Source organism: Podarcis raffonei, chromosome 12 (genome assembly GCF_027172205.1).
Source record: "Podarcis raffonei isolate rPodRaf1 chromosome 12, rPodRaf1.pri, whole genome shotgun sequence".
In the NCBI taxonomy this organism is placed as follows: domain Eukaryota; kingdom Metazoa; phylum Chordata; class Lepidosauria; order Squamata; family Lacertidae; genus Podarcis; species Podarcis raffonei.
Genome location: NC_070613.1, coordinates 51,489,806 through 51,512,102, shown reverse-complemented (window position 1 = coordinate 51,512,102; position 22,297 = coordinate 51,489,806). Strand labels below are relative to the sequence as shown.

The following is a 22,297-nucleotide window of genomic DNA, read 5'->3' as shown; positions in this document are numbered from 1 at the left end:
TGGAGGATGAATGACACCCTATTTAGAGATGAAGAAGTATATAAGAAGGCCCAAAAAACTTTGAAAGACTATTTTGAAATAAATATGTCAACAAATGTTGAAAAAAGAGTAATCTGGGATGCAAGTAAAGCTGTGATGAGAGGGTTCTTGATACAACAGAATGCAATAAAGAAGAGAAGTCGAAATGAGAAAAAAGATAAAATTTTGGAGAAAATAAAAGAAGGGGAGAAAAAATTGAGAGTAAAGCCAAAGTCGCAGGAGATTTTGAGAGAAATAAAACTTTATCAAGTACAATATATGGAATTGATGAATCAGGAAATAGAATGGAAAATTAAACAAATGAGACAGAAGACATTTGAATCAGCGAATGAATGTGGGAAATTATTGGCTTGGCAATTGAAAAAAAGACAAAAATTAAATACCATCACAAATTTGGAAGTAGAAGGAAAAGACATACATAATCCAAATGAGATTAGAAATTGCTTCCAGAAGTACTTCAAACAACTATATGTACAAGGGCCACAGAATGAAATGGACATTGATTGTTTTTTTGAAAACAAATGGATTACAAAAAATCTCACAAGAAAGCAAACTAATGTTGAATTGCAAAATATCTGACCAGGAGATAGAAGGTGCCATTCAAAATATGCAACTAGGCAAGTCTCCAGGACCGGATGGGCTGACTTCCAGATATTATAGATCTTTGAAAGAGTGGTTATTACAACCTTTGAAGGAAGTCTGCAATGAAATTTTGGAAGGAAAAAGGGCACCAGAATCGTGGAAAGAGGCTTATATTACACTAATACCGAAAACGGAAACTGAAAAGACTCAACTTAAGAACTACCGTCCCATACCGTCCCATAAATGTGGATTACAAAATTTTTGCTGACATTTTGGCTAAGAGACTGAGAAAAGTATTGATTGAAGAGATTCATAAGGACCAAGCGGGCTTTCTACCGGGAAGACATTTATCTGATAATTTGAGGAACATAATTGACATTTTGGAAAAGTTAGAAGTGAATATAAATACCAAAGCAGTCCTGATATTTGTGGATGCGGAGAAAGCTTTTGACAATATTTCTTGGAGTTTTATGAAAAAGAACTTACAGGGTATGGGGGTAGGCCAAGGTTTTGAGAATGGTGTAGGTGCAATATATTCTGAACAAAAGGCTAAATTAATTGTAAATAATGTGGTTACGGAACAATTTAAGATAGAGAAAGGGACACGACAGGGATGCCCAATTTCCCCATTGCTTTTTATATCGGTCCTGGAGGTCCTGCTGAACATGATTAGAAGGGACCGGTTGGTTAAAGGTATACAGGTCGGAGCTAAACAGTATAAACTGAGAGCATTTGCAGATGACCTAGTTTTGACGTTACAGGAGCCAGAATCTAGTACCAAAAGAGTTTTAGAACTAATTCAAGAATTTGGTCAAGTGGCAGGATTTAAATTGAATAAGTCAAAAACTAAGGTTTTAGAGAAAAACTTAACATCGACTGAAAGAGAGAAGTTTCAGAATGAAACAGGTTTAACTGTTGTGAAGAAAGTGAAATACCTGGGGATCAACATGACAGCTAAAAATGGGAATTTGTTTAAAGATAACTATGAAAAATGTTGGATGGAAGTGAAAAAAGATTTATAAATTTGGTCAAATTTGAAGCTTTCCTTGTTGGGTCGAATTGCAGCTATAAAGATGAATGTATTGCCTAGAATGTTGTTTTTGTTTCAAACATTGCAAATTGTGGACAAGATGGACTGTTTCAAGAAGTGGCAGAAAGACATTTCTAAATTTGTCTGGCAGGGCAAGAAGCCCAGAATAAAATTCAAGATATTAACTGATGCAAAAGAAAGGGGTGGATTTGCCCTGCCAGACTTTAAACTTTATTATGAATCAGCAGCGTTCTGCTGGCTGAAAGACTGGCTGCTTCTTGAGAACACAGACATTTTGGATTTAGAAGGTTTTAACAACGTTTTTGGGTGGCATGCATATTTGTGGTATGACAAGGTCAAAGCACATAAAGCATTAAAAAATCATATTGTTAGGAAAGCTTTGTTTAACGTTTGGATTAGATATAAGGATTTATTGGAAAATAAAACCCCAAGGTGGTTGTCGCCAATGGAAGCGAAAGCTCAGAAAAAGCTCAATATGGAGGCCAAATGGCCGAAATATTGGGAGATTTTGGAACAAGAAGGAGATAGATGGAAACTGCAGAGTTTTGAGAAACTAAAAAACAAAGTGCAAGACTGGCTTCATTACTTTCAGATAATGGAGGCTTATAATTTGGACAAGAAAATTGGCTTCCAGGTGGAAAAATCTAAATTAGAAACAGAACTGTTAGAACCCAAAACTAAGATTTTGTCAAAAATGTATAACTTGCTGTTGAAATGGAACACTCAGGATGAGACAGTTAAATCTGCTATGATTAAATGGGCACAAGATGTTGGACATAACATTATGTTTGCTGACTGGGAACAGTTGTGGACCACTGGGATGAAATTTACGGCATGTAATGCCTTAAGAGAAAATATTATGAAAATGATATACAGGTGGTACATGACCCCAGTCAAGCTTGCAAAAATTTACCATTTGCCCGATAATAAATGTTGGAAATGTAAAGAAAATGAAGGTACATTTTTTCACCTTTGGTGGACGTGCCCTAGGATTAAGGCCTTCTGGGAAATGATTTATAATGAATTGAAAAGGGTATTTAAATATACCTTTGTGAAGAAACCAGAGGCCTTTCTCTTGGGCATGGTTGGCCAATTGGTGTTAAAAAAGGATAGAACTTTCTTTATGTACGCTACAACAGCAGCAAGAATACTCATCGCAAAGTATTGGAAGACGCAAGATTTACCCACTCTGGAAGAATGGCAGATGAAGTTGATTGACTTTATGGGATTGGCAGAAATGACTGGCAGAATCCACGACCAGGGAGAAGAGTCGGCAGAAGAAGAATGGAAGAAATTCAAGGACTATTTACAGAAATACTGCAATACTAATGAATGTTGAATGATGTTGGATTGAAATTAAGTGGTTTCTAGCTGTAATGGTATAAAAGAATATGAAAAAATGGTGTGTTTTTTATATAAGTAAAAGTTTAAGCCACAATAATTTAAGATGTTGGATAGAAAATAAGGTGTTTTTTAGCTGTAATGCTATGAGATAAGGATTTGCTGGACAAATAATTTGAAATGGAATACAAGAAGGGGAGGTATGAGGAGGTCAGGGAAATATGTTACTGAAAAATAAGTTGTGAACTTTATGTGTTTTTATTATTTTTTCTTTTTTCTTTTTTCTCTTTGTTTGTATAAAATGGAAAACTCTAATAAATATCTTATTAAAAAAAAAGAAGAAATATTGAATAGGCCGCAGAATCACATGCTCACTACCTGTGCAGATCAAATTTCCATCCTAAGATTCTTAAACTAGGATTTTGAGCTATTCTGGTTACGCAGCAAGCTTGTGGCCAAAACAAGCAGTCTGGCAACCATGGAATTTGCTTGGTCATGTGAGTTTTTCCCCTGCCTAACATGCATTCTGAACAGTGCTCAAGGCTTGGGGGTTAACCACTTGTAAACTGGTCATCCGCCTTAGCAATCCATGACACATGATAAAAGAGCAGAGGAGGTATATTCCCTGAACTATAGAGAATTGTGCGTAGAGTTGTCTTTAAAGAACCAGGTTTTCAGATTAGAAGTTGAATAATATTTCAGATTAGTGTTGCACATGGTGTGTGTGTGTGTGTGTGTATTGAAAGGTTTAAATATTTGCTTATGTCTAGCATTTGTAACATTCAGTTATGCTTTCCTGTTTCAATAATAACATAAAATGTAAATGTAGTCTAGACTTTATTGCAGACCGAGGAGATGTCTGCTGAAATATACAGGACAGAGAGGAAGGCTAAAGATGGGATTTTGCTCTCTAGCATCAGCCATGTGGCAAATTGGTACATCTGCATTTGCCCTTGGGCAGCCTTAACCACAGTGAGAGCAGATGCGCTTCCACCTTCTGCTTTAATCACAGTTAAGGAAGTAGATGCAACTCTCTGGTCTGCTCCGGTTTCTTAAATCTGATTGACACCCAGCATTAAATTGGTACAGAGCTACAAGAGACAAGACTGAAGCAGTGAATTGAACTGTTTTGCCAGGTTCAGGTTACATTGAACTCTTCTTCAGACAGGAGTTAGTCTCAGGTTATACTAGCAACCTCTCAAGCTCTCAACACAGACGGTTTCCCCCTCCTTCCAGACCCTGGACAAATCTGGATTTATCCATTGCAGAATGGTTAGCTTAGGTAAGTAAATACGTGCAGGGAAGTCTCTATCTTAAATTTGATCTTGGAAAACTGTGGGTTAGGTGGGAAGCCCCACATTGCGTGAAATCTTGGTGTCTTGGTTGTGTTCATAAGCCACTGCAAAACCAGTTGTACTAATTCTGTATCTGCATACTAAATAGGGCATTCTTAGATGGATAAAAGTATATTTGAGCTCTCAGATTTGCTCCTGTGTGCATTTCCCTCCATTTTAATAATTTTATATTAAATTAAAAAATTTAAAACCTTAATTTTTGCTTCCTTAAATCCCTCATTGCTGGCTTTTATTTCTGCTTGCTGACCTGGGGTAAGAAGGCAGGATTCCATTTCTAAGGTGCCGGTAAACAATGCCAGTGTGAAATTCACGTGCTGTAAAAGGATGCCTGTGGTCACATTTTGTTTCCACCTGACTAATTCAATACACTTGCTGTGTAGTGTCCTGCCTTCTTTGCTCCCCCTTTCTGTACAGTCTCGTGCACACACAGTGTACATTGGCCTTGCAAGTTGCCGTTGTGAATAATTTACTTTAAGGAACAAGAGATCGAAGTCAATACAGTTCTAAAAGACTCAAGTTACACCTTACAGATAATGGCTACTTGCGCATTGCAAACCTGTGTACGTTTACGCAACGGAGCCATGTCATACAAAGGGCTGTTCTGAACTGTGCTCAGCTGAGGCATACATATGCCAGTTTGTCCTTCCTTTAGCCTGCTTTTACACATACTTGTATGCAGTGATTTGTGGGTCTGTCACAGTGCATACCTTTGTGTACTATAATTTTAGTATCGTTGGGATTAATGCACTGACTTTAGTTGGGGAAGGGGCAAGTATCAAAGGCACTTGCAATTTAGTCACCAGTCTCGTAAATGAGCCAATGAAAGGTCTTTTGCATGATAATGAAATAATTAATGGACCACTGGTGATATAAATTCAAACGCAGTTTTTGATAGCTATGCTCTTTCAAAGGCCTTCTGCATAATAAGAATGTGTTTTGAAGGGTTTTTCTACTTGAGAAACTATTAGTAATAGAAATCCGCCCCCCCCAATCTAACAAAGCCTCTCTTCCCCTGACCCCACCTTCAGTGAATTGGAGCAGGAATATAAAGGACTGGCTTCACTGTTTTAAAAACAAAATGGCATGTCTGGCTCAAAATAGTTATCCTTGTGCCCCAGCACACGTGCTGAGTTCCACCCAACTTTGGGGGGGCTTGTTGCACATGTGTGATGTCATGTGTTGGAAGGGGGACCAGCAGGGTCCGTTGTGGCCACAAGGAAGGCCTGATGGGGACCGCTGTGGGAGGGCCAGCAGAGACTACCGCAGCTATGCGGGACCTGTCCCCCTGCTTGAATTTTTTGGGGTGCCTCGATCTTCCCAGTCCCCCCCGATGGCACCCCAGTACCTGGTAGAATTTTTGCATGTATTTGAGCAGGAGTCTCAAGTGATTCAGGAAAGTCATGCAGGCAATGGCCAGAGTGTCTTCCTGTTTGTAAGGCTTCCTCTGTCTGTTGGGTATGTCTTTCAAGCTTTTTATATTCTTTGTGAGAAACGTTGGCAAGCCTAGGTGAACTGACATTTTTGGCCTCAATATAAGGCCCTCTTTGGGACCTTTTAACATACATACAATGAACATGCAGGATGAAGAAGCTTCACCACTAAGACTGTACATTCGGACTTCTCTGCGTAATTGGGAACTTTGTGAAAGTCAAAGCTCCCGATCGTGTATAGAGGTCCCTACTTGCATTTACTTGTGTGCTCACAAGTTCTCTTCAGATTTTTAAATGTACATGCTTAGGTGTGAGATGGAGTCTTGCCGCCACATTCCTCTTCTCCAACCCATGCACTTTTGTTCAGACTACACTGAAAATCTGAAGGGGGTTCATGTATTGACTTAGCACATATTAAAGTTGGGGTATGTAATTCAAATATGGGTGTTATGCCTAGGCTGTGAGGGATAAAGTATTTCTCTTTTGAGAACCATGTTCATGAATTCTTAGTTTTTTTGCATGTATCCCCCTCAACAAAATCATATACACTATACTAACAAAGTTCATTTGAGAAGAGAAGCCAAATTCTGCAGCCAGTGTAAAACGTACACATGGATTTGCTTGAATTTTCTGATTTTGCATTGTCTATTCCATAGTTTTTGCTGCTTGGCACCATTTATTCTTTTGGTCATATGTAGGAGCAATGATTTATGAGAGACAGTCAAACCTCACCCTCCCTGTAAAGAAGTGTGTTCAACAACTTACATTCAATTAATTTATTAAACCAGTCAATGTATCTCTCAAGCAGAGTTACACAGACTTCCCTAGCTTCAAACATCTCCAGGCATTATAGAAACTCTCTCAGATATAACTTTACAAACAGGCTACTGGTTTTTGTGTGTGTGCTATTGTGAAAATGTAGCATTACCTACACTGACAATGTCCTTAAACTTTTGTCCTTAGCCCTTTTAAATGAGAGTGTGTTCTGATCAGGACTAATGCTGACATACCAGTGTACAGCTGGGTTCATAATATTTTGCATGTGTCCCAGTTCTCTAAATGATGAGAACTCAAGGGGCACAGTGTACATAGGTCCTATTCCCTTGAAACGAGGTCACTGGGGGAGACTTGCTAGTGTTTGTGGCGTTTGTATTGGTGATTTATATACACACATATATACAGGTTGAGCATAGGGGAATCTATACCACTTAACACAAGCAAATGCCCTAAATTCACTGCTCCCTCTTCAAATTCCAAATGAAACCACAAGCTCCTGTAAGATCATTGCATAAAGCAGTCCACCTTTTTCTCTCATCTTAATTTAACTAAACTGCTTCTTTCAAACAGACACTGAGTTTGCACATTCTACAGCTGATTTCCAAATTGCTCTCCCCTCCAGAAGGGTCTCCAACAAGTCTCTTGTGCTTGGCCATTTTTTTTTTTTTACATAACAAAGGGAAGACCTGTTTGGCAGGTTTGACCAATTGCATAGTCCTTCACAGCCTCACTTTTTAGAATTTACATTTTTAATATACTGAAATAAGAGGTTTGGGGACCCTCAGTTGGCAATCACAATTTAACAGAACTCCTTTTATGCAACCTTACGTAAACATATTATATATCTAAGAATTTCCCTTCCTGTTTCCTTTTTTGAAAAGTTACTTTCTCGTATGCAGCTAGGGTAGTCATATTCTCTGATCACTGCGCAATTGGAGAGGATGATTGTTTTTTCCAGTGCCGGAATGCTTATCCACCATAATGGCCTTTTGTCCCTCCATCAGGTTCCATAGAGTTGGAATATAATTTCACAAGATATTGATGTCCTTGAACCTCAGATATTTATCTGAGATATATTAAAACGGCTGACAGTCTCTGCCCCAAGCTTTGTAATTTTAGGGCAGGACCACATGTGATCTCTGAGTGGGTAGACATGGGCAGCATTGCCTGTGCTTCATATCTTTTTGGGAAAGCCATTGTGGGGTTTGGTAAGCTCTGAATATGACTCTTCACTGTATAAGGCCCAGCCTGATACCCAGAGAGATCAGTCTCATGGATGCCAGCATTGCTTTCCAGGTACCTGATATTCCAGTTGACCAATCCTCTCTCTTTCCATGGAGGTCAAGCTGTCTTGTCCATTAAGGTTCAATGTAAAGATGCTATTGACTTATGACGTTGTCAAAGGTTATTAAAGACTGGGGTTTCAGAGGCACTCGGTGCTTCCAGCTCAAATAATGGGTGTTTTGGTTGTATATGTAGCTAGCCTGTTGACTGTTGGAGGGCAAGCGTTTCCACCAGATTAGGAAATGAGAGAAATCACTGGAAGCAATCAGTTGGTCCAGGTCCAGGTCCTAACTTTACAACTATAGTATCTCTGGAGTTGGAAGAACTACTCTATATGCTTATAGCCAGGGCTTTTTTTCAGCCAGAACTTTCTGAAACTCAGCTCCGGCCCCTCTCAGGTGGGTGCCATTGCCATTATAAAAGAACAAGGGATTTTCAGCACCTCTTTTTCTAGAAAAATAGCACTGCTTATAGCTATATAAATCATAGGCCAGAATGACTAAGTTGTATTTTTATTGCAGCACCAAAGTCATGCTGTGGTATAAAAATGGCTTTATCGCTTTTCTTTGCATTGTTTCCATAGAGGGGATTGTGATATTTGCAGTGACCTTGTCTATAAGAACTTCTGAGTTAGAGATGTGCATGACGTTCTTTGAAATCCAAAAACATGCTGGTTTCTATTTTAGAAGAGTTTGAATTCCCTTCCTGCCTTTTATTTTGGGAGCGGATGCTTTGTTTGAATTGACTCCTTTTCTTGGGAGAAATATCTTTTCTATATTGATGTAGACTGCTGGGAAAAAATCAGCAGGTCTTGAGTGCTGTCTCCCACCAATAGCCTTAAAAGTAGAACAGGGTACTGAAATGTGTGCATGTTTACTTCTTTTGTTTCCCTAAACTTCCAATTGCTGTGTTGTGGCCATTGGGTTTTAACTTACAAGTGTTCCAAAAGTCCTCCGTGGACAACTTTTGTTTGTTCAGATGTATGGTATTTGGTTTTATAGTGTGTTTTTCTTCACCAGAAAATATTTCAATGAAAGTTAGCCAAAAAACCCACCAAGCTCAACATGGCACAAACACTAGGAAATAGACTTTAAATTCACACCATTGCTTTCTAATACATATTTTGGATCACTCTGTGCCATTCAAATGCCTCAAAGTCTATTTTTGGTGCGAGACAACATACTGTATGTCAATACAGTGGTACCTCAGGTTACATACGCTTCAGGTTACAGACGCTTCAGGTTACAGACTCGGCTAACCCAGAAATAGTACCTCGGGTTAAGAACTTTGCTTCAGGATGAGAACAGAAATTGTAGCAGCAGCAGGAGGTCCCATTAGCTAAAGTGGTGCTTCAGTTTAAGAACAGTTTCAGGTTAAGTACAGACCTCCGGAACGAATTAAGCACTTAACCCGAGGTACCACTGTATTTGCCTTGAAAATTGGGGTTCCAAACTGGACAAACCTATTCCTGATATAAAGGGACATGTTAAGTGATATCAATATGCTAATAGGGATCAGTTAACAGTTAGCAGCTCTTTGGACTGAGTGTCTTAGTTTTTGTGTATTAGGCCCACCCAACTTGCAGAAAATGTTCACTAGAAGTTCGCAGGGAACAAAAGTTGAATGGCTTTCTTTTCTTTTGCAGAACCTCGAGGATTTTTTGACCACTCTTTAAACTGCATAACGGAGAGAAGACTACAAGGCACTTGCCCACCAATTGGCCGTGGAAGTTTTGGGAAGCCGTTCTTTGGTACAAACTGTTTCAGTTCCCCATTTATTAATTCCCGGACTGGTTTCCACACAATTCATTCCGAGAACAGCCCAGTGAAGCCGAGGATTGTCACTGTTGTAAAACCTTGTGGGCACACAGTGAGGAAGATAACGCTGCTCCTAAATCGCCGATCTGTCCAGACATTTGAACAACTGATCGCTGACATCTCAGAAGCCCTTGGGTTTCCACGCTGGAAGAATGACCGCGTGAGAAAACTGTATAATTTGAAGGGAAGGGAAATCCGAAGTGTTTCTGACTTCTTTAGAGAAGGCGATGCCTTTATAGCTATGGGAAAGGAACAGCTAACCCCGAAGAACCTGGAGGCGGCAATCCAAGAGCTTTTCCCTGACAACCCCTATGCACCCCGCACTGGAACCACACAAAACTGGGAACAAACTCAGAAACCCAAAAACCGGCTGTATGAAAAGTCTTCCAAACTGGAAAAGAGCCTTGAGCCCATAGCTGCCAAGAACTGTCTGGATGCCATATCTCCTAAACTAATTAATAGGCATGAAGTGAAAGGTCAGACCAAGGTCAGGCAAGAGGAGAAAGTGAGGACCAAAAAGAGGTGGGTCAGAGATAACTGGAATGAAGAGCAAGATGCAAAGCCATCTAGAAAAGCGAGAGAATGCGAGAGGTATTTTAATCAAGAGAAATGCCTTGAAAGTGAAGCAGAAAAGAGTTCGGACATGATAGTGAGGTGTGAGAAGTGCCAAAGAGAAAGGGAGCTCAGGCAAAAATTGCAGAAGGAAAGACAGACTGATCTTCCATTTGAGAGCAGGGACTTGAGTATGAGAACGTGTCAGAGATATCATGCAGAAAGGCCAGTGAAATTGAGAAATTGCAGGAAAATGTCAGAAAGCTCAGCGGAAGAGGGCAAAATTACGTGGAACGATGTTGCTTGTCAAAGTACCTGGACAGCCCCTCTCAGCCATGCCAAAAAAGACTCGGAGAAGCAAAAAAGGAGCGTTGACAGAGAGCAAGCTCTGGAAAGCCATAAGAATCATGATGAAGAACTGGGAAAGATGAAGCCCATTGAAAGTCAGCGTACCATAGTAGGAGATGCCTATGAATTGAAGAAGGAGCACCGGAAATGTTCTAGAGTGAACCAAAGCTGTTGGTTGATCAAGGGTTCCCGGACAGATACTGAAAAACCATTGAAGATTCAGGGGAATAGGGAAGAGGTACGGAAACCGAAGGAGGAAGCTAATGGAGGAGACGAGAAAGTAGGTCATAGTGAGGGTGAACTGATTAGGCATGAAAAGGAGGAAGAACATAAAGTCATCAAAGAGATTAACAAGACGCGTAGGGCCAGTGACGCGAAGCTGAGACATGATGTCTCAAGCAGAGCAGATGTGGAGAAGAGCTATGAGATTGGCAGAACCATTGGAGACGGGAACTTTGCTGTTGTGATGGAGTGTCATCACCGCAGCACTAATCAGAACTATGCTATGAAAATCATCGATAAGTCCAAGCTGAAAGGAAAGGAAGACATGCTTGAAAATGAAATACTGATCATAAAGAGCCTTTCCCATCCAAACATTGTCAGTTTGATTGAAGTATTTGAAACCGATGCAGAAATATACCTAATCTTGGAGTACGTTCCCGGTGGGGACCTGTTTGATGCCATAATCGAGAGTGTGAAATTCACAGAACGTGATGCTGCTCTCATGATAACTGATCTGTGCGAAGCGCTCGTCTATATTCATGGCAAGAACATTGTCCACAGAGATCTTAAGCCAGAAAATCTTCTGGTAAGTATTGGGAAATGTGCGGGGGGGGGGCATTTATAGGTTTTTTTTTTTATTTTGATTATATATTTTGTGGTATTATATTCTGATTTAGTTCTGTGAACCGCCCTGAGACCTCTGGGTCTAGGGTGGTATATAAATTCAATCAAGCAATCAATAATAATAATAATAATAATAATAAAATATACAACTGAGGGGTTGTACTTGTTGGGTATGTCTTTTTGGACAAAAATACTAATTTTCAGGAAATGGATATACACTGTAGGGTGTGAATGTTAGGATGCTATTTCTGGAATGAGAGACGCGGAATAACTTCTAATATCCTTGCTTGGGACACAACTGACACCATATTGCACTCAGAGTTATACGCTGAGGGTACTAAAAATGCAATGTGCAGTGCTTATAAACCACCCTTGCAAATAAGTCCACAAAAACTACTATCCCACAAAACCATTACTGGCCTGCCTATCCATGCTAATTAGTGTCAGCTATAGTGACACCTTGAAAATTAACAATAATCAACCCTCTTTCAGTATACAAAGCTTCCTCTGTGCCCTCTCACCTGTAGGTAACTTGTACCTTTCTCTGTTATTCAGGCAAGTGGCTTTTTACAAGCTTGCTATAAATACCTGTTTGATATGGGTGTATGCTGCATGGAGCTTCTGACTGGCTGTGGTTCTCTCTAGTTTGTGCACATATGGGGAGATTATTAAGTCTTCAGGCCCTATAATGTGAAGACTCCCTCAGAGCACATTATTCTAGGTCTTGCCTAGCAATACTAGATGCTGGGGGTACAGTTTTTGTTTGTTACCATATTACATATTTTTGTGTTCTTGTATTGTAAATCACCCTGCCATCCTCTGATGAAGGGCAGCATAGAAGTTTAAATAACAACAACATTAACAACATCAATTTTATTGTTTGTACCCTGCCCATCTGACTGGGTTGCCCTGGTCACTCTGGGTGGCTTCCAACATGAGTAGAACCTCTACTTACGTAGAACCTCTACTTACGACTGCCTCTACTTGGGCCCGATCCAAGTTGTGACTGCAGCAAACCCGGAAGTAAATACCAGGTTTGCCGCGATACATGCACGCGCAGAAGCAGCTGCCACCATCTGCTCATGCGCACAACGGCGCTTCTACCAGTGACCCATTTCACCTAAAGGACGGGCTGCCGGAACGGATTATGGTGGTAAGTAGAGGTTCCACTGTATATAGAAACATAAAACATTATACATTAAAATGCTTCCCTATACAGGGCTGCCATCAGATGTCTTCTAAAAGTTATGCAGTTATTCATCTCCTTGACATCTGATGGGTGGGCGTTCCACAAGGTGGGTGCCACTACCGAGAAGGCCCTCCCTGTAGTGACACTTCTTGCAGTGAGGGAACCACTAGAAGGCCCTTGGTGGTGTTTAAAGGTTTAACTTAAAGGTAAATAGGCACACTAAACAGCTTTTGTGTGGCTCCCTGGCTTTGCTTTTGTTCTTTAACGAAAAATCCACAGGTTTCATAAGAGAATAACTCGTACTTGCAAGGAAAAATATACTGACTAGAACAGATACCTTATGTACTGGCACCTCATTTGTTTTTGTCTCTTTCTTTTTAGTCTGTGATACTGAAGTTCAGTGATTACATCTCTTTTCCTCCCACATATCTCCTCTCAAACTCGCAGCCGTACTTCTTCTTCCACCCCCTTTCTCTGAGATTGATTTTCTGTACCCAGGCTTGAAAATTCAAGGAAGCTAAAACAATAAATAGCAGATTTATAGCCTCCCTCGGACAGAAAACCTTCCTAGCCAACCAGAAACCTGAACGTCCCCCATCCAAAACACATACTTGATGCATCTGATTAAGAAGTGTTGATTTAACTGTTTGTTGTGACAGGAGGCAGAGCAGGCAGATTCTGGTAGTCTCCAGCTCTCGTCTAGGCTGGCTTGACCCTCCCCTCTGCTAGATTTTGCAGCTGAAAACAGCCACATAGGTAAATTGAGGTGGTGGGGCCTTTCTAGGTTGAGGTTGAATCCTGACAAGACAGAAGTACTGTTTTGGGGGGACGGGGTGGGCGGGTGTGGAGGATTCCCTGGTCCTGAATGGGGTAACTGTGCCCCTGAAGGACCAGGTGTGCAGCCTGGGAGTCATTCTGGACTCACAGCTGACCATGGAGGCGCAGGTTAATTCTGTGTCCAGGGCAGCTGTCTACCAGCTCCACCTGGTACGCAGGCTAAGACCCTACCTGCCCGCGGATTGTCTCACCAGAGTGGTGCATTCTCTAGTTATCTCCCGCTTGGACTACTGCAATGCGCTCTATGTGGAGCTACCTTTGAAGGTGACCCAGAAACTACAACTAATCCAGAATACTGCAGCTAGGCTGGTGACTGGGAGTGGCCGCTGGGACCACATAACACTGGTTCTGAGAGATCTGCATTGGCTCCCAGTACATTTCCGAGCACAATTCAAAGTGTTGGTGCTGACCTTTAAAGCCCTAAATGGCCTCGGTCCTGTATACCTGAAGGAGCGTCTCCACCCCCATCATTCAGCCCGGACACTGAGATCCAGCGCCGAGGGCCTTCTGGCAGTTCCCTCATTGCGAGAAGTGAGGTTACAGGGAACCAGACAGAGGGACTTCTCGGTGGTGGCGCCCACCCTGTGGAACACCCTCCCTTCAGATTTGAAGGAAATAAGCAGCTATCCTATCTTTAAAAGACATCTGAAGGCAGCCCTGTTCAGGGAACTTTTTAATATTTAACGCTGTACTGTTTTTAACACCTGATTGGGAACCGCCCAGTGTCTCAGGAAACTCAGCCAGATGGGCGGGGTATAAATAATAAATTATTATTATTATAAATTATTTCTAGTGATTAGCAGCAAAGATGGATGTGTGGTTGGGGACCAGGAAAAGGAAGACAGGAGGCAACGACCACCACCAGCAGCCTGCCTCATCCCAGTAAAAGCACCCTTGGTGTGGAACTGGGAAAGCCAAGGTGTTTGAGGTCCATCCGTGATGGGAGTGGGCATGGATATGTGGGTAGATGGGCAGAGGTTGACAAGTGGAACCAGTTGCTTCTGATGAGGCATTTGCCTGTAGTTCTGCTCTCCATTTTATGAATATACAGTGGTGCCTCGCAAGACGAAATTAATTCGTTCCACAAGTTTTTTCTTCTTGCGAGTTTTTCGTCTTGCGAAGCACGGTTTCCCATAGGAATGCATTGAAAATCAATCAATGCGTTCCTATGGAAACCGCCTTCAGACCAGGTCTGGGGACAGTCTGTCCCCCGTCCTCTTCTGAAGGCTGGGGGGGGGGACAAGGGCTTTTCTTCCCACCGCCAGCCTTCAGAAGGCTGTTCTGAAGGCTGGCGGTGGGAAGAAAAGCCCTTCTCCCCACCTCCCACCCCGCAAGCTCCGGGGACAGGAGGGCTTTCCTCCCGACCACCAGCATTTTAAAAGCCCCCAGGACAGCGGAGACTTCTCCGCTGTCCCGGGGAGATTTTAAAATGCTGGCGGGCGGCAGCGAAGTTTTTCGTTTTGCGAGGCGTTCGTCTTGCGAGGCACCACTGTATTTGCTAGTTAAAGTCCCTCCTTCCGTCTAGTTTGCCTGATTCTTCCTTTGAATTTGAATCACCCGACACCACCTGCTTAATAAACATTCTGATAATGCTTTTGCATAGCATTTCAGCCCCTCGCCAACGCAAAATTGTACAAAAGAGAATGCAAAGGATGAAACACATTGCCAGTTATAGAATCATAGAAATGTAGAGTTGGAAGGGAACCCTGAGGGTCATCTAGACCCACCCCCTGAATTGCAGGAATCTCAACTGAAGCATCCAGGACAGGTGGCCACCTCTGCTTAAAATCCTCCAAGGAAGGAGAATCCACCACCTTCCACACCTGAGATTACCATATTTTTCGCTCTATAACACGCACCCGACCATAACACGCACATAGTTTTTAGAGGAGGAAAACAAGAAAAAAAATATTCTAAACGAAACAGTGGATGTATGATTTTTGTGGTTCATTCTGTGGCCACAGACATGTGATCTGACGGTAAGTTTGGGGTAGCCCAATGCAAAAATCCTGAGGATCCATGCTTTGTAACCATGTTTTTGCACCACCGCGGCCCCAGGCAACAGTGGGTGCATGATTTTTTTGGTGCAAGCTGTAGCCATGGACATGCTATGTGATCTGCTGGTGAATTTGGGGTGACCCGTGTAAGCGGCTCCTCTCCTCTCCCGCTTTGCTCCTTTAAAGAAGCAGGCTCTCTGATGCTCTCTCCTCCCCACTCAGCGGCTCTTCTCCTGCTTTGCTGTTTCAAAGCGAGCCACGGAGGAGGGAAGGAAGGGGAACCATGGATCCTCTGCTCACAACTGCAGCCGATCCCCCCGCCATCTGTAGGCTTTCGCACCATAACACGCACAGACATTTCCCCTTACTTTCTAGGAGGAAAAAAGTGAGTGTTATGGTGCAAAAAATACGGTAATTTGCATTACACAAGCACACTTCAGTTTCTTTGACAATAGCAAGCTTGGAAATGGAGATTACACCTAGGTGCTAATAGAAGCTTAAGTGGTTATAGAGAAAAGAATACAGTGGTACCTCAGGTTAAGAACTTAATTCGTTCTGGAGGTCCGTTCTTAACCTGAAACTGTTCTTAATCTGAAGCACCACTTTAGCTAATGGGGCCTCCTGCTGCCGCCGCGCCACCAGAGCACGATTTCTGTTCTCATCCTGAAGCAAAGTTCTTAACCCGAGGTACTATTTCTGGGTTAGGGGAGTCTGTAACCTGAAGCGTATGTAACCTGAAGCGTATGTAACCCGAGGTACCACTGTATTGACAAGGCTTTGTGCTGTTCCATTGGTTTTATGCAGGCCTGGGAATATAAAGGGAGTCTAGTTCCTGCAAATGTTTTGAAATAATAATGTAGTATTGCCATCTTGTGTTGTAAAGAGATACAACATAGAGAAATGCAAAGATTTGAAGCGTGGGCACTTGTTCTTTCCCTGAAATCACTAGTGACCTGCTAACCAGGTAACTGTAAGGACTCGCACATAAATTCATACTGTAATTTGGAATATAATTCTGTCATTTGAGATATAGTTATGATATAAGTAAAAAAAACTGCTCCTTTTCCCTTATGGGGCACCCAAGAGCCCATATAGAGTCCTTTTGTAGGTTCTCTGTCGGTAGGAGAAAATAACACGAGACCAACCAGAGAATATTGAGAAGCAAAGCAGCTAGTAAGCCTGATCTTTATTAACTGTTGCAACAGGGTGCCCCCCCACACGCAGGAGAGAGGAGGAGGAACCCCAAGCCATCCGCGCAAGTCCTTATATAGACATTTTTAATTGCCCGCCCTGGAGTCCAACACCACTCCCAGAAACATCATACATACATCACTGAAGGGGTGTAGCCCAAGACCCCCCCCCGATACATCATACCTACATCACAGAAAAGGCGGTCTACAACAGAAATCTGAATGCATTGTTTATCTGCTGTCTGGCAAGTTACCTGATTGCATTATCTGGGTTTTGGCCACTCTTTTGTTACTCAGTTCTGAATCCAGGTCACAGGCTCACACCCTATTCATATCTTAAATGTGCCATTAAGACAGGATTTGTGAAAGAGACAATGGGAAGATTTTCCATTTCCTTCGACCTTGCAGAGAAATATTTGAGGTCATTTTGGGAGAGAGAAAATGGTTTCAGGACTTTTCTGTGGGTTTCAGACATGTGGTTTACATATTTGTAAATGTGTTTGCTTGGTACATTTATGAACATCTATTTTATATATAAGACGTTAAAATTCTTATAACAGTTACAAGGACCTACCTTGTACAAATGATTCATCTAGCAGCTCAGTATAGCCTACTCTGACTGAAATTAATCTCCACAGAATCCTAGGGAGATGTTTTCCCCAATATGCTTTTTATCTGGAGTCCAGAGACTGAATCTGGGACCTTTTCATATACAAAGCTTTACCACCTGGGACTAAGCTATGATCATTGCTCCAGAACACTGTCCAAGGTATTAAAACCCCCGCTTGGAAAGGTCTGATGAAATATAGTTGCTTAAACTACAGGGTCAGTGTTTACAATAATAATTTAAAAAATTGTCAGGGGGAAATCGTATCTGTGGACTTTTCCTGAACCAGCAAAGATATTTATAACCACTTCATGACATCGCAGTGTGTGGCAAGGGAAAGCTCACAAGTGACAGCCAGCTATATATGATGTGCTTTTTCCCACCTCCATGTGCTGTAAAAATAAATGCTGCTCTTCATTTGGAAAGCCCATGTTAAGTTTGTGTTAAGGCAAAAGTTATTCGTTTTCTTATATTCTTAAGGTGCAGCTTATTCTGAAATTTTTTTTTGTTTCTCCACAGGTCCAGCGTAATCCAGACAAAACTACCACATTGAAACTAGCAGATTTTGGCCTTGCAAAACAGGTGACCAAACCCATATTCACCGTGTGTGGAACTCCAACTTACGTTGCTCCTGAAATACTGGCTGAGACTGGTGAATATAAAGTTTAATTCTTTTAATATGCTCCAAGTAACCTAGTGCATTGTCCTATTATCCAAATATTTGTTAGATGCAGTATTGAACAAGAAATATAATTGGGCTTCTCATTATTTTTTCCAACAGTTTGCTGTCTTCTGGATGAGAGCTTGTACAGGGCAGATAAACATACTCTAGGATATTGGGATCACCACTAGCTTATTTTTACCTTTTTATGTATCCCACTTCTCCATATTCAGTTCCTTAATAGTGTTAGAATTGATGGACAGGCCATACTGGGTTTCTTTTGAAAATCTGCTTGAAAACCACTGCTCTGTAAGCTGTAGGGCAATCTTCCCTCTTGGCTTTGTAGCATGAAAGCTTAGGTTGTGATGTTCTAAGAAAGGGGAGAAACCTGAAGCAAGTCGTATCTTCCTTGCTTTCTAGCAAAGTCCAGGGTGGATTGCATCTTGGAAGAATGCAGTCACTGAATACCCCCCCCCCCCCCGCCGGAAGTGACAGCACCCTCACTGCTCCATCACCCTAATGTGATTAGGAAAAAAGAGAGTTTTAAAAACTGCTGCTTATTCTTATGATGATTCCCTGCACATCCTATTTTTTTGCTAAAGGTGGTGTTGATATTAGTAAATCTTTCAATATAGCATCAGCAGATTCTTTGCACACATCTTTTGTGTATGTTTACTTATAGAACAGGTTATTGTGTGGTGTGGTAGTGTAGTGGTTAAGAGCGGTGGACTCGTAATCTGGTGAACCGGGTTCGCATCCCTGCTCCTCCACGAGCAGCTGCTGGGTGACCTTGAGCTAGTCACACGTCTCTGAAGTCTCTCAGCCTCTGAAGTCTCTCACAGAGTGTTTGTTGTGGGGGATTGCTAGCCGCTTTGAGACTCCTTCGGGTAGTGATAAAGTGGGATATCACATCCAAACTCCTCCTCTTCTTCTTCCTATTGGTGCTGTCCCGGGAATGGGAGATGAGAGAAAAGCTAGAGAAAGTTTAATGGGGATTCCCAAGTTTAAAAAGATTAAGAAGCACACAGACTGCACTACTATTGTCAGGATGCTGTCATCGGCTCCCGGCTGGTTGCCCAGGAAAGTATAAAGACAAGGAAAAGTTTCTTCCTGTCCTTTTTTATTTCAGTCTTTGCAGGGAGAGGCTGTAGAACCCAGCCTCTTGGATAATGGTGTTGTCCCGAGTGGATCTCCACCCCCCTTCTCTTCCATTTCCTCATTCGTCGTCATCATCATCACCTCCTCTATGGGTGCTGCTACATGCCCTCTGAGCTCTTTGCTCCCCTACTTTTAAGGCTCGCCGGGTTCTGGGAGATGGAGGGTCTGGAATGCTTTCTAATGACAACGTGTCAACCTGGTGTTGCTCTGGCTCTCCCATGATTTCGCAGCTTTCCCCCTCATCTGCCTCTGAGCTGCAACCTCCCTCAAACCCCTGTTGTAAATCTATCTGTCTTCCTCTTCCTCCTCCCTGCCCTGCTCCACCACTCCTCCTTTGCCCAGTCCTTGACAACTATGCACCTTTCCATTTGAGTAAGTCCCATTGAAGACTAATGTAGCTTACATCTAACTAGGCATGTATGTGCACTGCATGAGTATAATCTCAGTGCCATTTGAAAGGAGATTTTTCATTTTACTCCAATATTTCATTTACATTTTTAATGAAAGCGGCTGTTCCTTATAAACTGGTTGCATATGTTAAAGATTCTGGATTTATCTTTCTGCTCCCGTAGGCTATGGACTAGAGGTGGACATGTGGGCTACTGGCATTATACTCTATATTTTGCTTTGTGGATTCCCCCCCTTCCGGAGTCACGAAAGAGATCAAGAGGAGCTGTTTCGAATCATACAACTTGGGCATTATGAATTTCTCTCACCATACTGGGACAACATTTCGGCTGGTAAGTTTCCTAAAAGCAGACTGGGGAGTTGATAGCCAGGACTGTGTGTGTTGGACAATTCTGTGATTTTAGTTGTTGGCATCCGTCTTTGTTGAGAAGTGCAGAATTTAGTTTTATTGGTCTTTTTGGCACATACCATTAAACTTTAGCGTTATGAGTTTGGTTAGATCTGATAAGAAAATGCTGTATTTAAAATTGCCTTGAGAACTACTCTTAACATTGCCACGGGCAGCAAAAACCTCTCCCATGATCTGCCTACAAGTCTCACTCGGTGTGTTAGAGTTTGCAGCCACCGTATCTGTTGAATGATGAATTAGATCAGGCACCCCCAAACTCGGCCCTCCAGCTGTTTATCATCCCTGACCACTGGTCCTGTTAGCTAGAGATAATGGGAGTTGTCGTCCCAAAACATCTGGATGGCCGAGTTTGGGGATGCCTGAATTAGACCTACTAGTCTCCACCCCCATCGTTCTGCCCGGACACTGAGGTCCAGCGCTGAGGGCCTTCCGGCTGTTCCCTCACTGCTAGAAGCAAAGCTACAGGGAACCAGGCAGAGGGCCTTCTTGGTAGTGGCACCCGCCCTGAGGAACGCCCTCCCACCAGATGTCAAAGAGAAAAACAACTACCTGACATTTAGAAGACATCTGAAGGCAGCCCTGTTCAGGGAAGTTTTTAATGTGTGATATTTTAATGTATTTTTAATCTTTGTAGTAAGCCGCCCAGAGTGGCTGGGGAGACCCAGCCAGATGGGCGGGGTACAAATAATAATAAATAATAATAATAATAATAATAATAATAATAATAATAATAATAATTATTATTATTATTATTATTATTATTATTATTATTATATACTGACTGTTAACTGCCACCCCATTTCTCCAGTTTGTTCCAAACAAACTCACACTCACTGCTTTGTTCTTGCCCCCGACAGCTGCAAAGGACCTGATTAGCAGACTCCTTGTGATTGACCCCCAGAAGCGCTACACCGCCCAGCAAGTTCTTCAGCACCTGTGGATCCACACAGCGGGGAAAAACAGCAGCAGGAACCTCCAGAGGGAGGTGACCATCAATCTTGAGCGCCACTTTCTGAGCCAGCGCAAGGCTGAAGCTAGCAACAAAGACTCGTAAAAGGTGCATCCAGGTGTACTTAATGAGCCCACTGTAAAAGCACACTTATCATATACTCTTAAGGACTGAGCTCAGGGGAAATCCATTATTCCTGTATGAAGACAAAGCCTGCTGTGCCCCCAAACTGATTGGCTAGTTTCCTGTGATGTTATGTGCCCCATTTCCTTCTTTCTACAGTTTTTTTTTTTTTAAATACTTGGGGCAGGGGTGGTGGTGAACAGCCTGTTTGAGCCACCTTGGGAACCCATCCTTGAAATATTTTGGCGGAGGACTGAATTGGCCTTCAGTTTTCTGGTCAGCACATTTGTCACTGGCTCTCCAGATGCAGAAGGAAGCTGGGCTGGTCATAGCTTCGTGGTAGAGCATCTACTTTGGATGCAGGAGGTACCAGGTCCAACCCAGAGCATCTCCTGGTAGGACTTGAAGCCCCAGAGAGCTGTTGCCAGTCATTGTGTTCAGTACTGAGCTAGCTGCACTATGGGTCTGACTCCGGATGAGGCAGCTTCTTCAGTTTCTGGCCCATGAAATATGCGATTTTTGTTCTTGTTTTCTTTTTGGTACGTCTGCGTGCACCAAAAGGCTGCCTTAATGTTCATCTAGTTCTCTGAATGTTTCCAACTTTTACACCTGCACCTTTTCTTTGGAGTGAAGACACCACGTCGTGGTGGTGGAGGCATATTTTAAACACAACTCACTTGGAAAATGCTACCTGCAAAGTCCTTGTTGAACTGTTAACTTAAATGGATAAGATTGATTCTGTTTGTAATCCGTCCACATGTTTTAATAAGTTTACATACTGGTCAGGATCCTAAGAACTACTTTTAAGTGTGCATGAGGACTTGTGAATGTGTGCACCCAATGGCATTTTTTTTACTTAAAAGAGTAAATGTCCATACAGTTGTGCCCTGGCTGACGAATGCCTTGCAAATTGAACGTTTTGGCTCCTGAACATTGCAAACCCGGAAGTGACTGTTCTGGTTTGCAAACATTATTTGGAACCCAAATGGCCAATGTGACTTCTGAAGCTTCTGATTGGCTGCAGGAGCTTTCTGCAGCCAATCATAAGCCCTGCCTTGATTTCTGAACATTTTGGAAGTCGAATGGACTTTGTTCAACTTCCAAGGTGCTTGCCAAGGGGCAGTGATAGGGAACTTCCGACTTTCTGGTCTTGTTAGATCTGCCAGGCTTCAGAGCTTAACCTACCAGGTTTTTTGGAGCAAAACCACGATCGCCTTCCCCTGGTCTGATGTTGTATATGATGTCAGGCAAGGGCAAGTTCAAGCAGCAACTAGAATAATACAATTGTAGGATTTGGAGTTTTTAGGGAGTCCACTCTCCTGTAATGCAGGAAACTCGGCTAAAGCA

At 42.3% G+C, this 22,297-nt stretch overlaps 1 protein-coding gene across 1 annotated transcript in view; it reads left to right on the top strand.

Annotated features, from left to right (window-relative positions):
* DCLK3 (doublecortin like kinase 3) overlaps nt 1-22,051 on the top strand; it is a 34,724-nt gene extending 12,673 nt beyond the window's left edge. The window contains exons 2-5 of the mRNA XM_053359509.1: nt 9,505-11,384; nt 17,762-17,894; nt 19,634-19,801; nt 20,736-22,051. Coding sequence (XP_053215484.1) covers nt 9,505-11,384; nt 17,762-17,894; nt 19,634-19,801; nt 20,736-20,932 — 2,378 coding nt within the window. The 3' untranslated portion in view covers nt 20,933-22,051. The remainder of the gene's footprint in view (nt 1-9,504; nt 11,385-17,761; nt 17,895-19,633; nt 19,802-20,735) is intronic.
* Nucleotides 22,052-22,297: the final 246 nt, after the last annotated feature.